The sequence below is a fragment of the Muntiacus reevesi genome, chromosome 10 (genome assembly GCF_963930625.1).
Source record: "Muntiacus reevesi chromosome 10, mMunRee1.1, whole genome shotgun sequence".
Lineage (NCBI taxonomy): Eukaryota > Metazoa > Chordata > Mammalia > Artiodactyla > Cervidae > Muntiacus > Muntiacus reevesi.
The window spans coordinates 32,778,045-32,800,882 of record NC_089258.1 but is presented as its reverse complement, the minus strand read 5'-3'; the positions used below and the strand labels follow the sequence as shown (position 1 = coordinate 32,800,882).

At 47.3% G+C, this 22,838-nt stretch overlaps 1 protein-coding gene across 1 annotated transcript in view; it reads right to left on the bottom strand.

Annotated features, from left to right (window-relative positions):
* The window catches only part of SNX30 (sorting nexin family member 30), a 103,275-nt gene extending 83,925 nt beyond the window's left edge, over window positions 1-19,350 (bottom strand). The window contains exon 1 of the mRNA XM_065946478.1: window positions 18,904-19,350. Within this exon, the coding sequence (XP_065802550.1) occupies window positions 18,904-19,059 (156 nt within the window). The 5' untranslated portion in view covers window positions 19,060-19,350. The remainder of the gene's footprint in view (window positions 1-18,903) is intronic.
* Between the last annotated feature and the right edge of the window lie 3,488 nt (window positions 19,351-22,838).

Here is a 22,838-nt window from a genome sequence, read left to right as displayed (position 1 = left end):
GGCTGAGGAAATGGCAACTCACTCCAGTATTCTTGCCTGGAGAATACCACGGACAGAGGAGCGTGGCGGGTTACAGTCCATGGATCCCAAAGAGTCGGACATAACTGTGCAACTAAGCAGGTACGCGTGCACTATAATTCCCATTTTATTGACAGGATAACAGAGCCTCAGGCAGTTAAGTGACTTCCCAGCCAGTAAGTGATTCTATTAGGACTCCCTTGGCTAACTCTCAAGGTTCCATTTTTTTTCCTACTCAGCTACACCCTGTTTAAACCTACATTACTCTAACTTCTCTAATGTAACAGTTCAAAATTACTTTGATTTGGAACCAGAGGAGCAAAAAAAAACTTTATTCCTCCTGCTGCTGGCAACATTGTTTCTCATGATGGACAGATTCTCTCTATCCATTTCCTGCAACATCACAGACCTACAGAGAAATGAAGTTTCCCTGATTCATGAATAAGTCAACAGCAAGACTCTTCTGTCAGTTTCACCACACTTTAACCTCCAAGAGAGTTTAAAATGGACAGTCCTGCGATTTTGTTTTAAATAAGCAGCCAGCCTGTCAAGGTCAACACCTGAAAACATATTCAGCTATGTGATACCAGAACTGGTTTATATAAAATGCAAACACTGCTTCTACAACTTATAATCTTGGGACACTGTAGTGTGTCTTTAATGAATGCTATCCTTTTCCACTCACATGTCCAAGAGAAGAATGATTTGAAAGAAACAAAAAACAGTGGCTACCTTCTTCAGAGCCAGGTTGAAAGTGGAGATGTGACCATTTTGCTCAAACCACAGCACTTGAGACATGCTAGTAATCTGTAGGGACTTTCCTAGTGGTTCAGTGGCTAAGACTCCACACTCCCAATGCAGGGTGCCCAGATTTGATCCCTGGTCACAAAACTAGATCCCACATACCACAGCTAAAAGAATCTCATATACCGAGACTAAGACCCAGCCAAATAAATTTAAAAAAAATAAAGATTAAAGAAAAAAAGATATCTGTAGATGCACGTTAGCTCCAAATTTGGATCTCACTCTAAAAATCTAAACAGTCCAGTCTAAAATACTATATAAAATACTACCTAGGTTACTCAGAAAGCTCCATAGATACCTATAATAATGTGCCAAGCTTCCCAGAAGACCTGGTAAGGAGAATTTGGTTACACTGAAAAAGTCCACTGCACTATTTCAGAACGATGTCGGTCTATCCCTAACACGTGCATGCATGCTAAGTCACCTCAGTTGAGTCCGACTCTGTGTGACCCCACGGACAGCAGCCCACCAGGCTCCCGGGTCCACGGGATTCTCCAGGCAGGAAGACTGGAGTGGGCTGCCGTTTCCTCCTCCATCACTAACATCGCCACCCCCTTGTACCACGCCTTCCATCCGCACTTGTTTGTAAGTTGATCGCCCCTCTCTCTAAGAAGCTGCAACGAAGCCCAGAACCCCTCAGCAGGATAAGGACTGCTATGAGGAAAATTGGGAGGGAGAAGAGCTGACATCACTGGCCGAAAACGCTCCTCCTTCACGGAGACAGGCAAGGCCCACGGCAGCCCTGTGGTCAGCGAGGGTGGGGGCAAGGCAAGAAACAAGGGTCTGGCAAGGTCCGGCAGCTGGTGAAACAAGACAGGGTCCTGCGCCTCCTCGGTGACTTGAAGCAGGAAAGAAAAAACGTCTTAACCGTGGGGAAAAAAATATAGTTCAGAAAGCTGATGACCATTGGGAGAAAAGGGTAAAAGCTCACTCTGAGCCGGTATTCACCCGTATTTGATGCGAGCAGATTAAAGTCTACAGGAAAGGGCTTCCCTGGTGGTCCAGTGGTTAAGAATTCGCCTTGCGATGCAAGGGACCCTGGTTCGATTCCTGGTCCGGGAAGATTCCACATGCCTCAGAGCAGCTAAGCCTGTGGGTTTTAACTACCGAAGCCCGCGTGCCCTAGAACCTGTGCTCCACGACAAGAGAGGCCACGGCAATGAGATGTCTGTGCGCCAAAACCAGAGAGGAGCGTCCACTCTCCACAACAAAAGCAGAGCCCGCACGGCAGGGAAGACCCAGCCAAGCCAAAAACAGATAAATATTAACAAGAAACCACAGAAGGGCATCGTCTCCTCTCCCCTCAGCTAACAGCCGAGCTGTGTCCTCTTCGGGTCCGCGCCGTTTTAACTGTTTTCAGGCAGGAACAACGCACACGTCCCACCCCACGTGACTGCGAGTAAAAAGCCCCACGTCTCTTTCTTTAATAGTTTTTACTGGAGTCTAGTTGCTTTACAATAATATGGTGCTCCCACGGTACAGCAAAGTGAATCAGCCACATGTATCCACATATGCCCTCTTTTCGGATTTCCTTCCCATCCAGGTCACCAGAGAGCACCAGAGTTCCCTGTGCTCTAGGCAGGTTCTCACTATATACAATACTGATAAAAGTTCTCCACTTTATACACAGCATCAGAGGTGTATACATTGTCTGTCTGAAACACAGTTACACAAGGGTTAGTCAAGTTTTCCCTCTTCCATCAAAACCAACTATTACTAACCAAATTAGGAAGAGAGAAGGAGGGCTCTTTCTCTCTGATTGGGTCAGAGAGCCTCCAAGGAAGGAAGGCTACGCTCTCAAAGGGTCCGAGGATGACCTTCTGAGGAGCATCAGTGCACCCTTCCGAGGCGAGTGTACACATTCACACCTGCGCAACTCTTACACACGCACACAGGCGACGGCAGGCCTCCTGTGGTTTGTAACGTTTCTCTTTTCACTTACTGTATCTTGCCATTACGGCATATGAGTGTGTGTGTGTATACTCTTTTTAATACATTTTAAAGATTATCACGGTTTACACAACTAACTTCCTACTGGTGGATATTTAGGCTCCTCATCTTTTGCCATTAAAAATAATATTGCAACAAATACATTTGTGCACGTGTCTATTTATTGAGTCAGCACGTACTTGGGTACTCACCCCATCCGAGGCTTTGTTCACGCACTGCCATTACATCAAGCAATCAGAGCCCTGCCCTCACGGAGTTTACAGTACAGTCTAGGAGATACACGTCTGAGGGCGCATTCCCTCCGAGCGACTCAGAGGATCCTTTTAAAGCAACTGATCTCAACCTTGGTTACACGTTATAATTCTCTGGAAAACCCTTTTTAAGAAATACTGGTCTCTGGACCATCCTAGATTCATTGGGTCCAAATTTCTTGAGATGGGACCCAGGCAACAGCATTGTCTAAAAAGTCCTCGGATGATGAGTGTTTAGCTACATACATCTCGATTAGGATATTCACAATGACAATGGAAATGAAGAAGGACATGTAAAGAATAGTGATGTCAGCTGTTCTCGCCTTCGGAGATGGCCTACACACACTGTCTGTGGAGTGTGTTTCTTTCTAAATAAATCCGCTTCTTACCTATCACTTTGTCTCTTTGTGAATTCTTTCTGCAATGAGACATCGAGAACCTGAGCTTCACTGAGTCCTGAGACCAGTTAGAGGGGATCACACCTCGGTTGCATCAGACTGGAGTAAAGAAGACCTGGAGAGACAACCTGGGCAACAGACCTCCTTGACTGCTCGCACGAACTTCTCTCTGACCTGAAGCTTCTCTTCTGAAAACAGAGCAAAAGTGTGGCCAGGGATATGCAGGCCACAGTAGTGAGCGTCCGCATCAGGGCGCACAGCCGCCTACAGGAAAAGACCTAGATGCCTGCATTTTTAGGAAAAATCTGCTCTTGCTAATACTTGGGCCCTGTACCTTAAAAAAAAAAAAAAAAAAAAAAAAAGATGTTATATACAAAAACAGGGTGTTTAAAAAAAGAGGCAAAGGAAGATGTGGTTTCAAATACTTTCACCATAGGGAGATTATAACGTGCTAAAACAAGAATCACAAAAATACCTGGAAAGATGTGTTTAAAGCTAGAAATGAAGATGTGGGAGTCCTACGCTCTGCTGCAGCAGTAAAGTCCACCCAGAGATGAAACCTAAGGAACTAGCAAAGGGCAGGAAGCATGGCTGGAGGGGCTCACCGTTGGAGCTTAGGAGGAAAGAGAGGAGGGCCCAGAGAAGCAGGGGCGGAGCAGGGGAAGGAAGGCCGAGAGAGGAGAGAATTAATTCATCCAGTGAATGAAGCATCCACTATGTGCCAGGCACTGGGCCGTGAACAGAGTTTAAGACACTGAGAAAAAAAAGGCAGAGAAAAAAAGCATTGAGGGGAAGCTAGTTAATGATATCACTCAAGGAAAATGAGCCGTGAACCAAGGGTCTAGAAACCTGGGTCCTAACCTCAACTCTGCCACAAACCAGCTGGGGGACCCTATCTGATAATCACTCCTCTCTCCGAGTCACAGTTTCCTCCACTGAAAAGAAAGGGTCTTGGGGGAGAGACCACGGAGTCCTCTGCGGCTCTAAAGGCCTGGGTTGTTAATGGCACAAAAGCAGCCACTGCGCTTCTCCCTGGGCTGTGAGTGGTCGAGGCAGGACCCGGCCCGCGGGGCTGGATGCTGAGGCAAGAAGCGGCAGATGGCGAGGCAGATGGAAGCAGGGCACAATGACTGCTCATCCAAGGAGCCTGCCGGTGACGGGAGAGCGAGCAGGCAGGAGGCAGCGAGCCTTGGGAGACTTCTCTAACAAGGGAGGCTGATAGGGGATGAGGAAGAGGCTGGAAAAAAACAGAAACTGAGATGAGGGAAGAGACAAGAGTAAGACACACAGGGGCTGGTTTCATTTCCCTTGGCCTGAAACTGTGTTTTGTGTAAGAAACACAACCTACAGTGCCTAATGCAAATAAATGTTCAAAACAGTGGGGAGCGGGTTTGGAAAACGATGCCAGTTCGCAGCAGTTGTGGTGGTGAAGAGAGTGGGCTCTAAGGCTGGACAGACCCAAGTTCAAATCCCAGCCCCACTCTCTTCTAGCTCTGTGACCTTGAATATGTAAATGCAACTTCACCTTTCAAAGCCTGTGTTTCCCCAGCTATCAAGGAAAAAGGAGACAGTAAATGCATGTTAGGGGAGTGCTCCGGGAGGACGCAGTATGGCTCCCAACCAAAAGAAGTGCTCCCTAAAGGTTTGGAATGATCACAGACACACGTTACTATCATCTCTGGGTAAAGGTGATAACTGAGGGGACACCCTCGATGCGGAAGACATCAGAACAAAAGGAAAAGAGAAGAGAAGCAAGAGTCAGGGACATGACAACAGTCCCAAGCAGATGTTAAACATGACAGTCTGGGCAGACAGGAGACCCTGTGAAGTTAGTCTAGATGTTGACTGGGGGGGTGGAGTGTTCCGGGCAAGCCCTACAGTCAACCCAGAATGGAGAAGCCAGCCTGGGGGACCACAACTCACTGCAAACATACCCCCAGAATGGCAACAGTCCTGACCCAGAAGACTGAGATGGGCAAGAGGTGATTTTAACAGAACCTGGAAACCAGGACATCCAAAGGATACACTCAGGGCCAGCTTCACAGGGACCCCACGCTCTGAAGGATTTCACACTAGGTTTAATGCTCTGCTATTACTATCTTGAAATTCTTAATAGTTTTTTTAACACGGGGGTAAGAATTTTCATTTTGCACTGGGCCCCACAAATTATATGGCCAATCTTGGATATACATACACTGGTAAAGAACAGTCACTGCATTAACATGCATATAATAAAAGCTAAAGGACAAAAAAACTTACTCTTAACTCAGGCCAAAAAACAATTATTCAGATCATTGAAATCCCAACAGTGGCTAATTCAGAACGCAAAATGCAGTTGTTATCTTTAATAGCTAACCCAAGACCTCCTTCCAACGTGCTTCACTCAAAAATTTCTTTAATAAATTACTCGGACTACCCCCTGGCATTCAGCACGTACCCCTGTCATCACGTTAAACAGCAAAGACTCACTTGTACTTCCCTATCTCCCTTCCTGGACTTTGAGTGGCTAGAAGGTAAGGCCATCTGTTCATCTTTGCATTCCCCAAGCGTGGCACATGAGAGGCCCATGTAAATCTCGGAGGAATGAACAAAAAGTCCAAGCGTCCTTCACTAGTCCTGACGCAAGTCATGAAATAAACAAGATTTACCGGACCGGATAGCGCAGAGAAAAGGCTGCTATACTGCATTTTTGCAGCACAGATGCTGACACAGCAAGATGATAAGCCTAATTCCGTAGAACGTCGTTGTTTAGTCGCTAGTCGTATTCGACTCTTTCGTGACCCCGTGGACTATAGCCTGCTGGGTTCCTGTGTCCCTGGGATTTTCCAGGCAAGAGTACTGGGGAGGGCTGCCATTCTTCCCTCTCCAGGGGATCTTCCTGCATTGGTAGGTGGATTCTTTACCACTGACCACCAAGGAAGCCTTCCTGAGAACATACCTCTTGCCTAATTAAACAGCCTGAAAAGAAGGTCTAGGTTTCCATTTTCACAATAAAAGAATTATTCTACAACCCATTTTTATTCTATATATCCAGTAAGACATTTTCACCTGGAATGTCTGAGCCCTGACCTCTCCCAGGCAATTGTTATTTCCAAAACGTAGGTATCTTAACTCCCAAGGAACATCATGCCTCCCAGAGCACATAATACAGAGGAGTCATTCAAACACATGTACAAAAATTCACGTTAGCACTTCAAGTATTAAAATGGTCTATTGATTCTAGTAAGAAACTATATTTAAAAGTATACACACCCTCAAAGGGGAAAGAATAATTTTTTCAGCAAGTGATACTGAGAAACTGGATATTCACGTGCAAAAAATGAAATTGGACCCTCTTCTTAACACCATATACAAAAATAAACTCAAAATGGATTAAAGGCCTAAACCTAAGACCCCAAACTACAAAACTTCTACAAGAAAACATGGGGGGAAGCTTCATGCCACTGAAACTGGCAGTGATTTCTTGGCTATGAGACTAGAAACACAGAACAAAAGTGAAAATAGACAAATGAGACTACGTCAAACTTAAAAAAAAATTTGTGCAAAGGATGAAATCAAAAGAGTTAATAGACAAACTACGGAATGGGACAAAACATCTGTATATCATATATCTGATAAGGGGTTAATATCCAGGATATAAAAAGAACTCCTACAACTCAACAATAAAAAAATCAAATAATCTGATTTTGAATAGACATTTCTCCAAAGATGATAATACAAATAGCCAACAAGAATATGAAAAGATGCCCAGCATCCTCAGTCAGAGAAGTGCAAATCAAAACCACAAGATACAACTTCATAGTCATTAGGAGGGCCACTAATGAAAAAATGGAAAAAAATAAGTGCTGGTGAGGATGCAAGGGAATTGAAATCTTTGAGCACAGTTGGTGTGACTGTAAAATGGTGCAAACACTATAGAAAACAGTACAGAAGCTTCTCAAAACTTTAAAAATAGAATCAGCATATGATCCAGTTTTTATATATCAACTTTTGGGTTTATACATCCAAAAAAAAAGAAAAAAATGAAGACAGGATCTTGGAGAGATAGCTGCATATCCACTGCAGCACTGGCAAGAGGCAGAAGTAACCTAAATGCCCATCGGTGGATAACGGATTTTTTTAATGTAGTATATACATACAATGGAATATTTTTCAGTCTTAAAAAAGAATATCCTGTTACATGCTACAACATGGATGAACCCTGAAAACATTATTCTAAGTGAAATGGGCCAGTCACAAAAAACACAAATACTGTATGATTCTATTTATATGGAGAATCTAAAGCAGAGGCTTCAAATTCATAAAGACAGTGGAATGGTGATTACCATGGCCTGGGGGGAGGGAGATAATGGGAGCTGTTCTATTTAATGAGTACAGCGCTTCAGTTTTGCAAGATGAAGAACTTTGGAGATCAATTTCACGACAATATGAATATACTTAACACTACCGAACTATATCCAATACTTTGGCCACCTGATGTAAAGAGCCGATTCACTGCAACAGACCCTGATGCTGGGAAAGATTGAAGGCAGAAGGGAACGACAGAGGATAAGATGGTTGGATGGCATCACCAACTCAATGGACATGAGTTTGAGCAAAGCTCTGGGAGACAGTGAAAGACAAGGAAGCCTGGCGTGCTGCAGTCCATGGGTCGAGAAGAGTCAGACATGACTGAACTAAATACCTAAAAATGGCTGAGATGATTAAAAAAAAAAAATCAGGGTATTTACAACCATCTAATTGTACATTCATGTCTAAAACTACTACTAACTTCAAATGTCAAAATTATTGTTGAAAATTAAATAAATTGTATTTCCTATCTTTTTTTTTTTTTTGGCCTCACTGCAGGGCAGCTGGAATCCGAGTTTCCCAAACAGGAATTGAACCCAAGTCTCCTGCATTGGAAGCATGGAGTCTTAGTCACTGGACCACCAGGAAGTCTAGTGTCTTTTTTTTTTTTTTAAGTATACAGTGGACCCTTGAACAACATGTGGGTCCTCTTATTATTGGATTTTTCTCACTGCAAAATCCAAGGTTGATTGAAACCGTGGATGTAGAACTGTGCTGACTATAAAGTTAAAATATGGATTTTCAACTGTGTTAGAGTCAGCATCCTAATCTCCAAAGTGTTCAAGGGTCAACCATATGTATCTAAGAAACAACCCAAATGCTCATTAACTGCTGAATGGATAAACAGAAAGCAGTCCATCCACACAATGGAATATTATTCACCCATAAAAAGGAAACAGTACTGATACACACAACATGGATAAACCTTAAGAACATTAGACTGAAGGCCACATGTTCTATAATTCCATTTTTACGAAATAGCCAGAATAAAAAAATTCATAGAGAACAAAAGCAGATTAGTCATTGCCGGCGGTTGGGAGTGGGGGAAATGGAGCATCTACTAATGAGAATGAAGAGTTTTCTGGGGTCACAAGTTTTCTGGGTTCCAGAGAGTCACAAAAACCCTCTGGAATTAGATAATGGTGTCAGCTGTAGAACCTTGTGAATATACTAAAACTCACTACACTGTCCGTTTTTAAAAGTCAGCTTTAATGGTCTGTGCTTATGGTATTGCTTAAAGTAGTGTGAGTTGGGTTTCTATTGTTTGCAAACGAAACTCCTGACCAGTACACCCCCTGAATCCAGTGAGTCAAAGCCCTTCTGAAACTGCCTCCCCTCCACCCACCACTCCTGCAAAAAGACACCGCTAAAGGTTTGGCACAGACCGGTTCTTCTGCTCCAGTTAGCCCTCCTTTCTGCCCATTTGGGAAACATCTACTTCACCCTGCAGCTTAAAGAGCATCTCCTTTGGAAAAGTCACCACGCTCCTGAGCATGGTCACTCCTTACCCCACCCCTTACATGTTATTTCCACAATAACCACATAGATGCTGTGGGTGTCCATCTGTCTCCTCTCGCTGGCCAGTTCAGTGCCCACTGGCCTGGCTTCCAACCACTAGCACCCACACTTCTTGGCCCACACTGCTTCCCCCGTTGCTGAACCTGCTTCGCCCATCCACGGGGCAGGCTGGAAAAGTGCTCAGAGACTGACGCTCCAATACCACATCCATGCAGTGGTCAACCAGTAACTGACGAGGGCTGCTGTCTGAAAACACAGCTCCTTCCCAGGGTGGAGGTAACGGCATGTTCTATACAGGCTCCCTGGACCCCCAGTTATTGCTTCTAAGGCAGTAACAACACCTAGCATTTTCATAGTACTCACTATGTGCCAGACACTATTCTAAACTTCAGAACACTACTTTGAAATAATCCAAAATTTAACTAGGGAGACACTAAGGAACTTCCTAGTTTCTTAACTAGGAAGGTTAAGGAGCTTGCCCAAGGCCACAGCACCAGTGACTCTAGGGTTTTCACATTCCATTGCAAACCATCTGGGTATATGTCTCCTCTCCTCTGCACTGGGCCATGACTCTCTCAGAGACAGACCTTTTTTTTTTTTTTTTTTTTGGTTGAACCATGCAGCATGTAGAATCTTAGTTCCCCACCCAGAGATTGAACCCGTTGCCCCCTGCAGTGAAAGGGCAGAGTCCTAACAACTGGACCCCCAAGGAAGTCCTGAGAGGTCTTTTTTTTTTTTCATCTTTCTCAATGTCCCCAGCATCCAGCACAGAGCCAAGCATGTAACAGATACTGCAGAGGTTCAGGTTTTGAGAAGTGCCCCAACTTTGACACTCTCTGCTTTTCCTGCCTCTGTGCCTTTTTCTCAAATGAGAGTCCTGAAACACCTTTTCTGCATGTCACTCGCGCCCTTGTCCCCTCCTGCCCCCCCCCCACACACACACATTCTTGATCCCTGCTCTGTGGCAGCCAAAATGAGTAATTCTGTTGGCAAGTCAAAATTGAGATAGCCTATGACTCCCCCGCCCCAGGATCTAGTAAACAAACCCAATTGTTCACATAGGAGTTACTGCACCTTCGCCAAGCTGTTACTTATGTACTTACTCTCAGAGACTCATTTACCAAGGAACATCTGCCTTCCTCCTTGTAACCTCTATTAATCCCTGATCCCCCATCCTGAAGACCTTCCCTCAACCCTGTTTTGCCCTTAATCAAGCTACCACCGTTCTTCCTACAAACTGCTAGGACCTCCTGCCTTCCATTGGATTGCTAATAACTACTATGTTTAAATTCTGACCTCAACCACTCTCATCTCGCTTTGGATCTCTTGGGGCTACACATTCGTATAATACAGAAGAGCTACCCAGAGGCAGCACGTGTGCTAAACCTTGAAGTCTGAGTGGGCTTTTAGCAGCAGGGTTCAGACAAACTGTCCCAACTTGACTTCCTGCTGCATTCCCTCCATCTTTACACCTGCTCACATATGCTTCCCCAGCTGTGTTCTCCCTCAGTGAGAGTGCCAGTGTCTTTCTTAGACTAGAAAACCAGCCATTCCCACTGCACCAAAACTAGTCATCTTTTCATTTTCTCTTCTTTCTTCTCTCAGGCCACAACGGCAACCTAAACCAAACTGACACCTTCCCAACTTAGCTCTCTCATGCCAGGCTCTCCCCATCCCAAGCACTGATCACACACTCCCCTGCTCAAACATTCTCACGGGCTGGCTACTGCCTAAGAAATACAACTTCCACATCAGAGCATCCAAAGCAGTCTCAGCCTCCTTCTGCTCTGTCTTCCCACCTCCTCTCTCCCTGATCCCCATCCTGACTCTCCAAACCCACTCCCAACACACGACCTGACCCAATGCCACCTGACCCAGGGGACACAAGTCTCTTCCATCTCAGGAGCTTTGCTCAGGCTGCTCCCTGGGCCCATGATGCCTTCCCCACCCCGCACCTGAAAGCCTCCTCAAACTTCAAGGACCTGGTGAAAACACACCTCTGCCACCAAAGCTGATCTGCTGATAACGCACTCTGTATTTATAATATATCCAGCAGTGGGGCTGACCAAGAGGAACTAAGCACCCTCCACTCCATGTCCCCAAAGTAAAATTTAATTTTCACTTCATGTTTTAAAGTAGCTGTATTGGTCATTTTTTTTTTAAAGTTTCAAGGAACAAATCAAATTGAAAACAGTATAAACAAAAAGGCAATCATGGGATTTCCCTGGTGGTCTGGTTAAGAATCTGCCTGCCAGTGGAGGCAACACGGGTTCTGTCCCTGGTCCTGGAAGATCCCACATGATGCGGAAACAACTAAGCCTCTGCACCCCAGCTACTGAGCCTGCGTTCTAGAGCCCATGAGCCACAGCAAGAGAGGTCATCACAATGAGAAGCCCATGCACCGCAACTAGAGAGTAGCCCTCACTCACCGCAACTAGAGAAAGCCCGCATACAACAGCAAAGACCTAGCATAGCCAAAAATAAAAACTAACTTTTTAAAAGTGCATCATGGCCTCCTGTAACCAGGATGCCTGGGCAGATGTGCTGGCTTCAGTCACAGCCGGCACAGGAGGATCCAGGCTTCAAGTGATCTTCAGGGATCGTCCCCCTCTTCCTCTCCAACTCCACATTCCTCTCTGGCTCCACTCTCCACATCACAGGGAACAATGGCTCACGATCTAACAAAAAGAGAGATTCTTTCCCCCCAGCAGCCATCTGAGCAAATCTCTGTTTGGTTACTTGGTTCTGCTAGGATCACGTGTCCCCCAAAGATGCTACTGGGGCCAATGGATGCTACAGATGAAACACCTCAAGCAGGAGGAGGAGAGAAGCCAGAATGTGTTTCTCCCCGACCCTAACCCCTCCCCTCTGGTTCACAGAGCACCCCTGGCCGCAGCTGCTTCCTCTCAGAGGTCCCTCCTCCTATGGTCTCTGTACTGGCTCGGCTGTCCAGCCATGGTTCAGTTCCCGCAGAAGCTCCTGGATTCTGCTGACCTCACCGCCTCCCCCCCCCCTTGGGTGACTGCAGCTTCCTGCTATTCCTAGGCTCTGGGTTACCTCCTTGTCCTCGGCACGACTTCAGCACGTCTTCCCAGCACCAATGTAATTAACTCCCTGCATTATAGTCTCTCGGTTTGAAAAAGCCTGCTGTAGTTTTTAACTCCCTGACCAGACCACAACCAATCCTCCAGCTGACAAAGAACAGACAGAAATGTACCAAGAAAACGTGAAGAGGTCAGTCACAGGGAATAACAAATACCACTACCACCACCTCACAGCTATTCAAGCCTCACGATGCATCAGGCGCTACTCTGAGTATGAACTCACTGCATCTCTGTATCAACCCTGTGATGGAGGCACTCAGTTCTGTTACCCCCTTTTCAGAGGAGGAAACTGAGGCTCAGAGAGGTTAGATAACTTACTGTCACAAAGACTACACATGGTGGAGCTGGGATTCAAACCCAGACAGCCTGGCTGAAGAGCATACACTCTAAAACACAAATCCCAGCGAGGAGAGAGCTTCAAGCAGGGTGTTACTCAGCAGGATCAAGGGCTGTTCAACCTATCAAGAGATGAGAGAAGACAAAGACATGAAGTGCCTACTGGATTTGGCAATAAGGAAGTCACAAGGGACCTACAGTAAAGCCAGAAGCCAGACAGCAGTAGGCCGAGTAAGCCAGAGGTTAGGAACTAGAGACAAGAGGGGCAAACCTTTCTTTTGAAAGATTTGGCTCTGAAGAGGAGTCACAAAATAGGGTATGAGATGGATGAAGGAAGCATCATAAGAGTTCCCTGTGCTCTTTGTTTTAGAAGCGAGAACAACTTGAGGACGTTTAAACACTGATGGGAATGCAGACACAGACCTGCAGACGTGGAAAACAACCTTATGGTTACCAAGGGGAAAAGGGTGGGGGAGGGATAAATTCAGAGCTTGGGATCAACGAACACACCAGTATATTTACAACAGAAAACCAACAAGGACCTGCGGTATAGCACAGGGAACTACATTCAATATTTTTTAATAACTTATATGGGAAAAGAATCTGAAAGATACGTATGGATATAGGTACAGAAACTGAATCACTGTGCTTGTATGCCTGAAATTAACACACTGCTAATCAAACATACTTCAATTTAAAAAATAATTTTAATTAAAAAAATTTATTTTCTTTAAACTTTAAAAAAAATTGATGGGAATGAGCCAGTTGACAGGAGTGTGAAGACACAGGAGTGAGGGCAGGCCAACAAAAAGCAGGGTCTCTGAGAGACGGGAGCGGTGGGCTATACCAAAGTCCAGGGTGGGCCTCAGAATCTCTTCTACTGCAATCCGGGTGGGGGGTACAGAAAGAGTGGCCACGGATTCTGATCCTCCTGCGTTTGGTGAAAGGAAGTTCTTTCACAGCAGCTTCTAACTTCTCTAAGGCAGAAAGTGAGGCCAACAGAATGAATAGGTGGAGTGGAGGCGGGGTGCAAGGTGTGAGGAGTAAAGTTTCCATCAGCCACGGTGCAGAACGGGAGGAAAGAAAGGAGGGCCCAGCCCAACATCCCCTACGGAAGGAAATGGCAACCCACTCCAGTATTCTTGCCTGGAAAATCCCAAGGGCAGAGGAGCCTGGTGGGGTCCTTATAGTCCATGGGGTCGCGAAGAGTCAGACACGACTGAGCAACTACACAACAACAAGCCCAACATCACCAAGGCCCCGACTGTGCTTGGAAGCTGTGAGGCTGCACTGGCGGCAGCTCTCAAGGTACCTCCCCTCCTGAGGCTCGGGCAAAAGGCAGGAACAAATGGAAGGACCCAGGCTGGATGGAGAAGAAGGAGGGTGAGGGGACTGCGTCAAGGACAGCGGCAGAAGAAACTGACAAGCTGAGCCGTGGAATCTAAAGGAGACCAGTGAGACCAGGGCTTCGGGGAACAGGTGCAGGTGGGTCCCACTGACTGGCAGGAGGACAGGCGAGATAAGAGCTCTCTGATGGCACTTTTTCAGAGCGGGCACCGCTGCAGGTGTTACAGGGCGAGGTGTGGCCACGAGGGAGGACAAGTGAACTGGGAAAAAGGATGAAGGTGAAAGATACGAGGTCAAGCAACTGACAGTTTGAGAGATTTGGACAGAGTTCTTGCAGTGAAGATGTAACTGAAGATAGCTGGGGGTTTAAAAATTTTAACGAATAAGAGAAACAGGGAAGTTACGAAGAAGCAGGGAAGGCGGCGGCAGTGAAAGGTCTGTAATGGACATTTGTGAAACAACAGATGCTTGTCCAACATTCATTCATTCCTCCTCCTCCTAGTAGCATCCTGACCCTGCTTTGGAAACCAGCCTCTTCTTCCCAGGCACAAAGAGGGCTTCCAAAATAGGAGTAAGAGTCTATGCCTTAACTCTATGTCCGGGGGGTGGGGGTAGGAACATAAGTGTTCATTTTATTATTCTTTAAACTGTATAGGTGCATTTTATTAATACAGATAACATTTATATACTTCATCTATATTTATACTCAGAGTTAAAACATACAGACAAAAACTTCCCTTCTCCACCCTCCAAAGATAAGGACCTGGCCCAGCCCTTGGGCAATCAAAGAGTCAACACCTGACCCAATCAGGCCCAGAAGACTCTAGCCCAGAGCTTTGGTTGGAATTATTAATATCAGGAAAGAGGTGCTCTCTTTCAGCTGGAGTTGCAAACCTTGTCTGTAGACTGTATCCCTTCACCAGCTTGAGAACATCACCAGTTAAGACAGAAAGAAGGAAGCAGAGCCAAGAGTCGGGAAGTGACAGACTCCCAGCATCGTTTGAATACCTTGTTCCAGCCATTCCGGAAACCAAAATACCTGGGGCTTTTCAACACGAGCCAAGAGATACTTTTTTCTTTTCTTTCCTTCAGCCAGTTTGCACTCAGTTTACGTCCTTTTGACTAAAAGGAAACTAAATTCAGTGGAGCAGTCAAACAAAGGATTCTCAATTCAACAGCCTGTGTGATCCTTCAATACTTAATTCAAGTATTCTTGCCCTCCTTCTGTTCAAGTCCTTGCAAAGGTACTCAAAGTCAAGGCAAAAGTTGAGACTGGCATACCAGGCCCTAGATCATCTGGCCCCCTCCCCCTTCGATCCATGGTCAAGGCCTCCCCACTAGCCCTCTGCCCCAACCACACAGGCTTCTAGGGTAGCCCCTGACACGCTAAGCAGGTGCCATCAGGACTTCGCTCTGGCTCTTCCTTCCATCGGGACACTCCTCCAGACATCCACTCGCTAACTCCCTCACCTCCTTCAAATTCTCTGCTCAAATCTCAGGTCCTCAATAAGGTCTACCCAAACCCACCTCTGTACAGCCAGTGATCCTGAACACTCCCCCCGCCCCTCCAGTTTGACTTCCTTTCACAGCATTACATAAAATCACTAAAAATATACCCAACCAGGACAGGGGTTTTCAGCTGGTTGACTTGAGTTCCTAGAACAGTGCCTGGCTTGTAGGAGGCCCTCAAACATGTCCTGAGTGAGCAAATATGACATGAGCCTCAAAGGAGCAGCACTTGGTCATTAAAAGGCAGTGGAGAAAAAGGACACCAACCACCATCTCCTGAACTTGAAATAAGTGGAATGGAGGAGGAAAAGATACCTCCGTTTTGGAGTTCAGGAGAAGCAGTGACCTAAGGGGGAAGGAAGTAGGTGGAAGAGTTCAGTGAAGAGGTTGAGGATGTGGGTAGAGGTGTTAACCACAGGTGGGGCTTGAGAGGACTTGGTGTTACATTTTGGGAGGAACACAAGAGCCGGAGGCTGAGTTAGGGGAGAAGCAAGCCCACAGTGGTTTGCAGGTGAAAGTAAAAAAGAGAAATGGGCTGAGTGGTTTATTTATATTTCAGGCGGCGATAAAAGATACAGTGCTAGAAGACCTGGTGAGTTTAGCTGGTATCAAAAGAATTCCTAGCAACCCTTGGTCAATAGAATGGATTCTGCCCTTCACAGCAAGGTTTGAATGATTTTAGACTTTGTGGGTGAAAAGGCCATCACATTTGGTCTTTCCTTCCTTCCCAAAACTCCAGAGGCCACTGAGAAGTGTCTGCTGGACTGAGACGCAAGGTTTTCCCGTTCATAGCACTACAGAAAGCAATTCCCCTCTGCAGAATATAATAACCTTCCACTATGAGCAGCCTGTCAAACACTCATTCTCCAGGTCCAGAACTGACTATGAGTCAGGCATCCAGGGTCACAACCCCAAGGCCCCAAAAGGCAAGAAGACACAGGCTTCTTTTCAAAGACAGACCATAGCACTCAATGCTCCTACCTGCCCTCCAATGACCCCGATATTTCCTGGGCAAGAGAAACCGGGGCAAAGCGAAGGCTTCCTTCCACGGGTCCTAATTCACCTCTGTTGCTTGATAAGCTTCTCTCTGCAGAAATTTCTCCAGAGCTACAAGAACATATGTGTATGCCAAGACTCAAGGAAAATGTTCCTCCCAGTCAGAGAAAGAAATTCTATTGCTCTATAAGCCTCTAAGGAAAAGTGGCTCACTATAAATCAGGCCCTTGGGAGTGAGGTCATTTTGATGCTCCACATAGCTCTAATGAGACTTATTAAATATTTCAATAATTAATAATAAATAATGCCTTCAAGATTGTCTTTCTCAGGGAACTGTCCCTGTAAAGGAAGCCAGGGGTAATTAGACTTAAGCTTGACTTCGGGGCTACCAACTAGATCCTGGGGGTACAAGGCATCTGTCCTTTCAGTACTCACCAAAAATGCCCACACTTCTGAGACCAACAGTGGTTCATTAAGCAATCAGCTTCCAAGATGGCCCCAACAATTCTCATTTCCTGGGATTCATACCTTTTTCCCAGACTGTACCAGTGATGACCAGTGTGACCAACGGAATATGGCTCAGCTATGTCACTTCTGAGATTATGTATCTTGGGATCTCTCCATCTCTTGGACTCCGTGCTCTGGGGGAAACCAGTTGTCACCTCAAGCAGCCTTATGGAAAGGAACTACGGCCTGACAACAGCCAAGTGAGTGAGCTTGGAAGCTGGAATCCAACCCCGATCCAGTCTTCAGTGACTGCAGCCCTTGTCAAAGCTTGAAGGGAAGCTCACGAAAGACCTGAGTCAGAACCACTGAGATTTAAGTTGCTCCCAGATTTCTGACCCAGACACTATTTTCAGACGCTAAACGTTGGAGTAATTGGTTACACAGCCATAGATAATTAATTCACTATCCTATATAGACCTGAAAAAGAAATCAGAAGCTTAACCTCAACTCCTATCCTACATGCACACACAGGACCAAGTTCTCTGTCCGTAAGAAAGCAACAAATTAGCATCATTCAACAATTACTTATTAAATAGCAAACATAGGCAAGGTATTTCCGAGCGACTGAAGCCTTCATATGCGACTGAAGCCTTCATATAGTTTATAATGTTCTATAAAATAAAGAGAAATATTTACAAAGAGACACACACATGCCTCCAGTTGCTCAACCCATTGGTTTCATTAGCTTTGTAAGTTTCCTTGCTCCTAATGAATGCTCTCTCCCCCTGCTCCCCGGACTCTACTCCTTGCTTTCACAAAGCTCTTGGGAAGGTTCATCAAGTCCCACTCCCTGGCTATTTTGACGGCTCAGTGCTCTCAAACTCATTTTACTCACCACCACACGTCCTCCCATCTAAGGGGGAAAGAAAGTTGGGTCTCCTGATTTCATTTAGTACTGGGACAAAGAGGCATTCACATAGCATTTTAATAGGAGAGAACATCCTGATCACAGGTGTTGAGAACAACTCTAATGTCTGCAATTAGTGACTAAGTCACAACAGCAGCGCTGATACAATCACTGCTGAGTCCTGATCACAGCCGAAATGCCTGTGGGGGGAAGGGACATGCCGTCCCTAACCCCTCACTGGACTCTCCTGTACCTCAAAGCAGCAGGAGGGTCATGCTGCTCTAAGAGAATCAGGAACCTCCCTCTACACAAAGGAGGTCAAAGGGCGACCTTTCTTCCCATCAGCCACAAACCCAGCCTCTGTCAAGCCTAAACAGCGTGGGAGACCGTCAGAGGTAAATGCAGCCCCAGACAGAAAACCACAGGGGCGCTCACTCTCCTCCCGCAGCCGGCGGGGATCTGGGTCAGGTGACTCTCCCCGGCACACAGCAAACCTAAACAAAGATCACTCCCCACGTGACAGACGGGGGTTAAGAAGCCTCTGGCAGTTAAGACCACGGAAAACCATTAACTCTTTTTTCCTTGCAGTCCCAGCAAACTGGCGGAGCCACAAGTGACTGCATCTAGAGGAACCGGAACCCCATCCCCGGACACCCGCGCCGAGCACTGCTCACACGCCTCCAGCCTCAACGAGCAGGCGGGACCCCTCCCCACCAGCTGTCACTGGCGCTCGAGACCAGCCAAGCCGGGCCAGCCCCTCGGCTCTGGCCGCTCCCCCTGCGCTGCTGCGACCCCACGGGGGCGGGAGAGAGGAGACGCTTCTTCGCAAGGCTCCGGGGCGAGGGCACGCCGGCGCCCGGGAAGCGGGCGCCAGGGTGGGCGCGGCCCGGTGCCCAGCGGGGCTCTAGATCCTTCATCCCCCTCGGGAGCCCAACCAGTCTCCCAGCCCGCAGCCCCGCGCGTCCCACCTTGTCGCCGAAGCTGCGGGCAGTCAGCAGGTCCGGGCTGGGCGTGCTGTCGCCGCCCACGGCCTCCTCGCTGCTGGAGCCGGCCAGCGGGTGCGGCATGTCGCGCAGAGACTGGGGCCCCGTGGACGGCAGGGCCTTGGGGGGCCCGCCAGACATGGCGCGCTCGGCTCGGGACGCGCCCGCCGCCGCCGCCGCTTCCTCCTACAGCCCGCCGCCGCGGGATCCCCCAGCGCCCCGGCCGAGGCCGCGCTCGATCGGAGGCCCAGCACCAGCGGGGTCGGGAACCGCCGCCGCCACCGCCGCCGCCACCCGCCGGCTGCGTCTGCCCGCGCCGCGCTGGGCTGGGCCGGGCTGCTCCGCTCCGAGACGCGCCGCGCGCCCCCGCTCGGCACCCGAGCCTGCGGCGGGCCCGCTCGCACCCTAGCCCGGGCGCCCGGGCCGCACCGCCACGCCGCCCAGCCAGCTCGCGGCCCCGCCCCCGCGGCGCCCGGCGGTCCCGGCAGGGGGAGGGGAGGGGGCGGGGAGAGCGCGGGAGGGGCGGGGAAGGGGAGGCGGTCAGCTCCGTCCCCGCCCGCCGTCCCGCAGGAAGTGCGCCCCCGGCCCTCTGCCGAGGTCGGGCGAGTGTCCAAGCTCGTCTCCCGGAGCCCGGCCCCTTGGGGTCTGCGCGCAGATCCCGGAGCTAATGTTTAACGGAAATCAGAGGTGGAAAGAGACGTTGGAGGACCCTGCTCCATTCCAGCCGCGTTTACTGCTGCGCCTAGGGGCAGCCACGCTTGGGGCTTGGGCGGGGGCTTTAGGGACACGCACGTGCGTTGGGATTTTCTGGCCTCTCAAACCCAAGATAGAAGGAACTACGAAGCATTTTATAAGAATGGCATAAAAGGTTATGAGGCTCCCTGGGCACAGAACATCGGGCGGGGAAACCTAAAAGGGAATTCGAGGAGGCGTTGTGGATTTCATCAGATGCACGCTGAGATCCCCATGCCTTGTTGCTTCTGCTGTTCACCGGGTTTATGTAAGGTAGAACCTCAGAAGAGAGAGCATCAGTAAATAAAAAGCGAGTGAGTGGTACACTTGATCTATGCCTCTTAAACGCACACCCTGACCGAACTGCCCTTTGAAAGCATCGTGAGGTTCCCTGACGTTGTTTTTCATGTTTCTGTGCTTCCTTTCCAGGCTTTTGGCTGGGCTGGACTCTGACCTTCGTTAGCAGGATGAAGATAGTCGAGGCGTTACTTGGCTATTTGAGGATGGAAGTTCACCACCTTTCTCCACCTTACCTGGCTTCACCGCTTCTGTGTTCAGGGCCTAGTCAGTAGAGGTCCTCAAGCCCATCTTAGAAGAGATTGATACTACAGTAACAGGGAGGGGTGCCCTTGTAAGGGACCACATTTCCTGATCCATTTCCCAAACTCTTTAGGTCTATCCAGTTTCACCTAATTTTTTTTTTTTTTTTTTGCTCCCCTGGGTCTTAGTTGCAACGGGTGGGATCTTTAGTTGCCTCCTATGGAATCCAGTTCCCTGAGCAGGAATCAAACCCAGTCCCCTGCGTTAGGAGCACAGTCTTAGCCACTGAACCACCAGGCAAGTTCCATCACCTGATTAATCTTGAAGCTGGGATTCACTGTGGTCTCCATCACATGATTTTTTCCAAAGAAACAAATGATACTTTAGCAGGAGGAGAATGCCAAGAGCTAAAGCTGACCCAAAACATCTCCCAGGGATTCACTGAGACCTTCCCTTATTTCCCCTGGTCTATCTAAATCATCCCACCTTAGTCCTCAAGTTACCATCTATTCCCTTCTTCCCACCCCCAATGTGGGTCTACCTTGGTGGAGGAGAATAGGACTCAGAGGATACTGAGAACAATTTTAAATACTAAATCTACCTCACAGGAATGCCAATGTCCAGTTCTTTTGGAGTTGAATAAAATTAATACTTCTGTATTCAAGGGATGCTTACAACTATGACAGACCCTGTTGTCTGTTCGTTCAGTTAAAGCCAGTAGTATGAATATAACTAGACATGAGAGATCTATAGATGTACAACAGATTTTTTTTTATAGAACGGTTTCTTTTTAACACCCAGGCCACCTTCCCATAATCAAGATCTTATTTTATTCAGACTCCACACAGCTTTCTCTTCAGAATGCCAGGTAAGAGTGAAAAGGGACCAATATTTGAATTCCTGATTGCAAACTCTAAGTGGGTGACCATGAGCAAGTTACCTAACCTAAATGAACCCACTTCCTAAACCAAAAAGGACAGGGAGCAGATAATAAAACTTACTTTACTTGGTGGTTGTGAGAACAAAATAGCATTTGCTATGTAACATTCCCAGCAAAATGCTGGCATGGATAGATGTTCCCTAAATTTTAATCCCCTTTCTTTTCCTCTGTGCCTTCTCTGCTGTTCTTATGAAATGATAATCATAAAGCTTTCATAAACATGCTACTTTCCAAACTCCTCTATTTGCTCATTTGGGGTCAGTGTATCATTTTTCTATGCTACCATTTTAAAAAACCAAAAACAAAACAGAGTCTCTGAAAGCCCATATGAAACAGTTTATTTTCCAGTTTCCTGGCTGGTCAATGGCTTGTGGCCACAATGATCCAGTGGGTAGTCATCAAAACTAAAGAAAGTGAACTTCTATGGAAAACATTTTGGAATACAGTTTCCACATTCAAATTTAGCCTAGGACTGCCTATTCATATTCACCATTTCCTGTTTTATTTCAGGGTTCTTTGTGGTGGAAAACTGTCACTGAAATAGAGCAAGTGTCCAGGACTATGTGCCTCTGCTTCTACTAAAAGTTTTTCAAAGCAACATGGTGGCAAGGAGGAAATGGGAAGTGTCTGTATCGGAGCAAAATGTTGTACTGTTGACTGGAATTTATGGAGGGAAGCTTGGGTTTCTAGGGCTCAGCTCTGAGGGAAATGCACTGGATGTGTGTGCATGGGGGAGGTGCCAACAGAACCCAAGAACACTGCATGGGGCCTTCCCCTACCCCCCTGTCCCCTCATCCCCATTCATAAGGAATCTTGGGCACTTGGGCTGGAACCTTTCAGAAGACAGGGCCTTGGGCCCCAGAATTCGATGAGTGCGCCTGAATCCTGAAACCTCATAGCGAGTCTAGCAGGGCTTTCCATGAGCACCCAGACCTCAGAGACAAAGCGGAGTCACAGCGAAGCATTCTCTCTCTCCCTCCCCGGGTACAGCATGTGCCTAGGCCTTATTCATGTTTGTGTTAGCTGCTTATCCTCTTCTGGTTTTTCATACAATCATGGCTTTATTTTATATGACATCCCAAACCCTGCCTCAGAATAACACCACCACTTCTGAAGTGGACGGCTGATGAGGACAAAGGAGGTTTTCAGACGGCATTCAAAGTGACATGTAGAAAGCCACAGTGGGCCGCCTCCAGCAAGAGGGGCAACTGAGAAGGCACTATCGCCAACAGAGGCAAAATTGTGTGCACAGTTGAATTTAGCCAGCGATGTCCCAGGAAAAAGCAAAAGCCAGAAGGTCCAGCTGGAGGCCTTTTGTAAATAAGAAATTAGAACTTTCCCCAGAAATAGCAGAGAGGCTTGTGGGTAAGTGATAGGATCGTTTCATCTTTCCATGTAGAAGCTCCTAGCTTGGAAGCATGGAGACCCTCTGCAGCAGGGAATGTAATACAGATGGTGGAGTCGGTGCCTAAGAACCACCAGTGAGTTTGTTAAGATGCAACTTTCTAGACCCACCTAAGAGTGTCTGATGTAGGAATGATGGGGTCTGGAATCTGGAGTCTGAATACAACATCCTAGCAGATGCTGATGCTGATTCTGGTCTATACAGACTACACTTTAAGAAATACTGTTTCTCATAGCTCCACCCGTTTCTCTAAATCAAATATTGATGTGCCTCTTTTTGTCAATAGCACTTTTAAACTTGTTA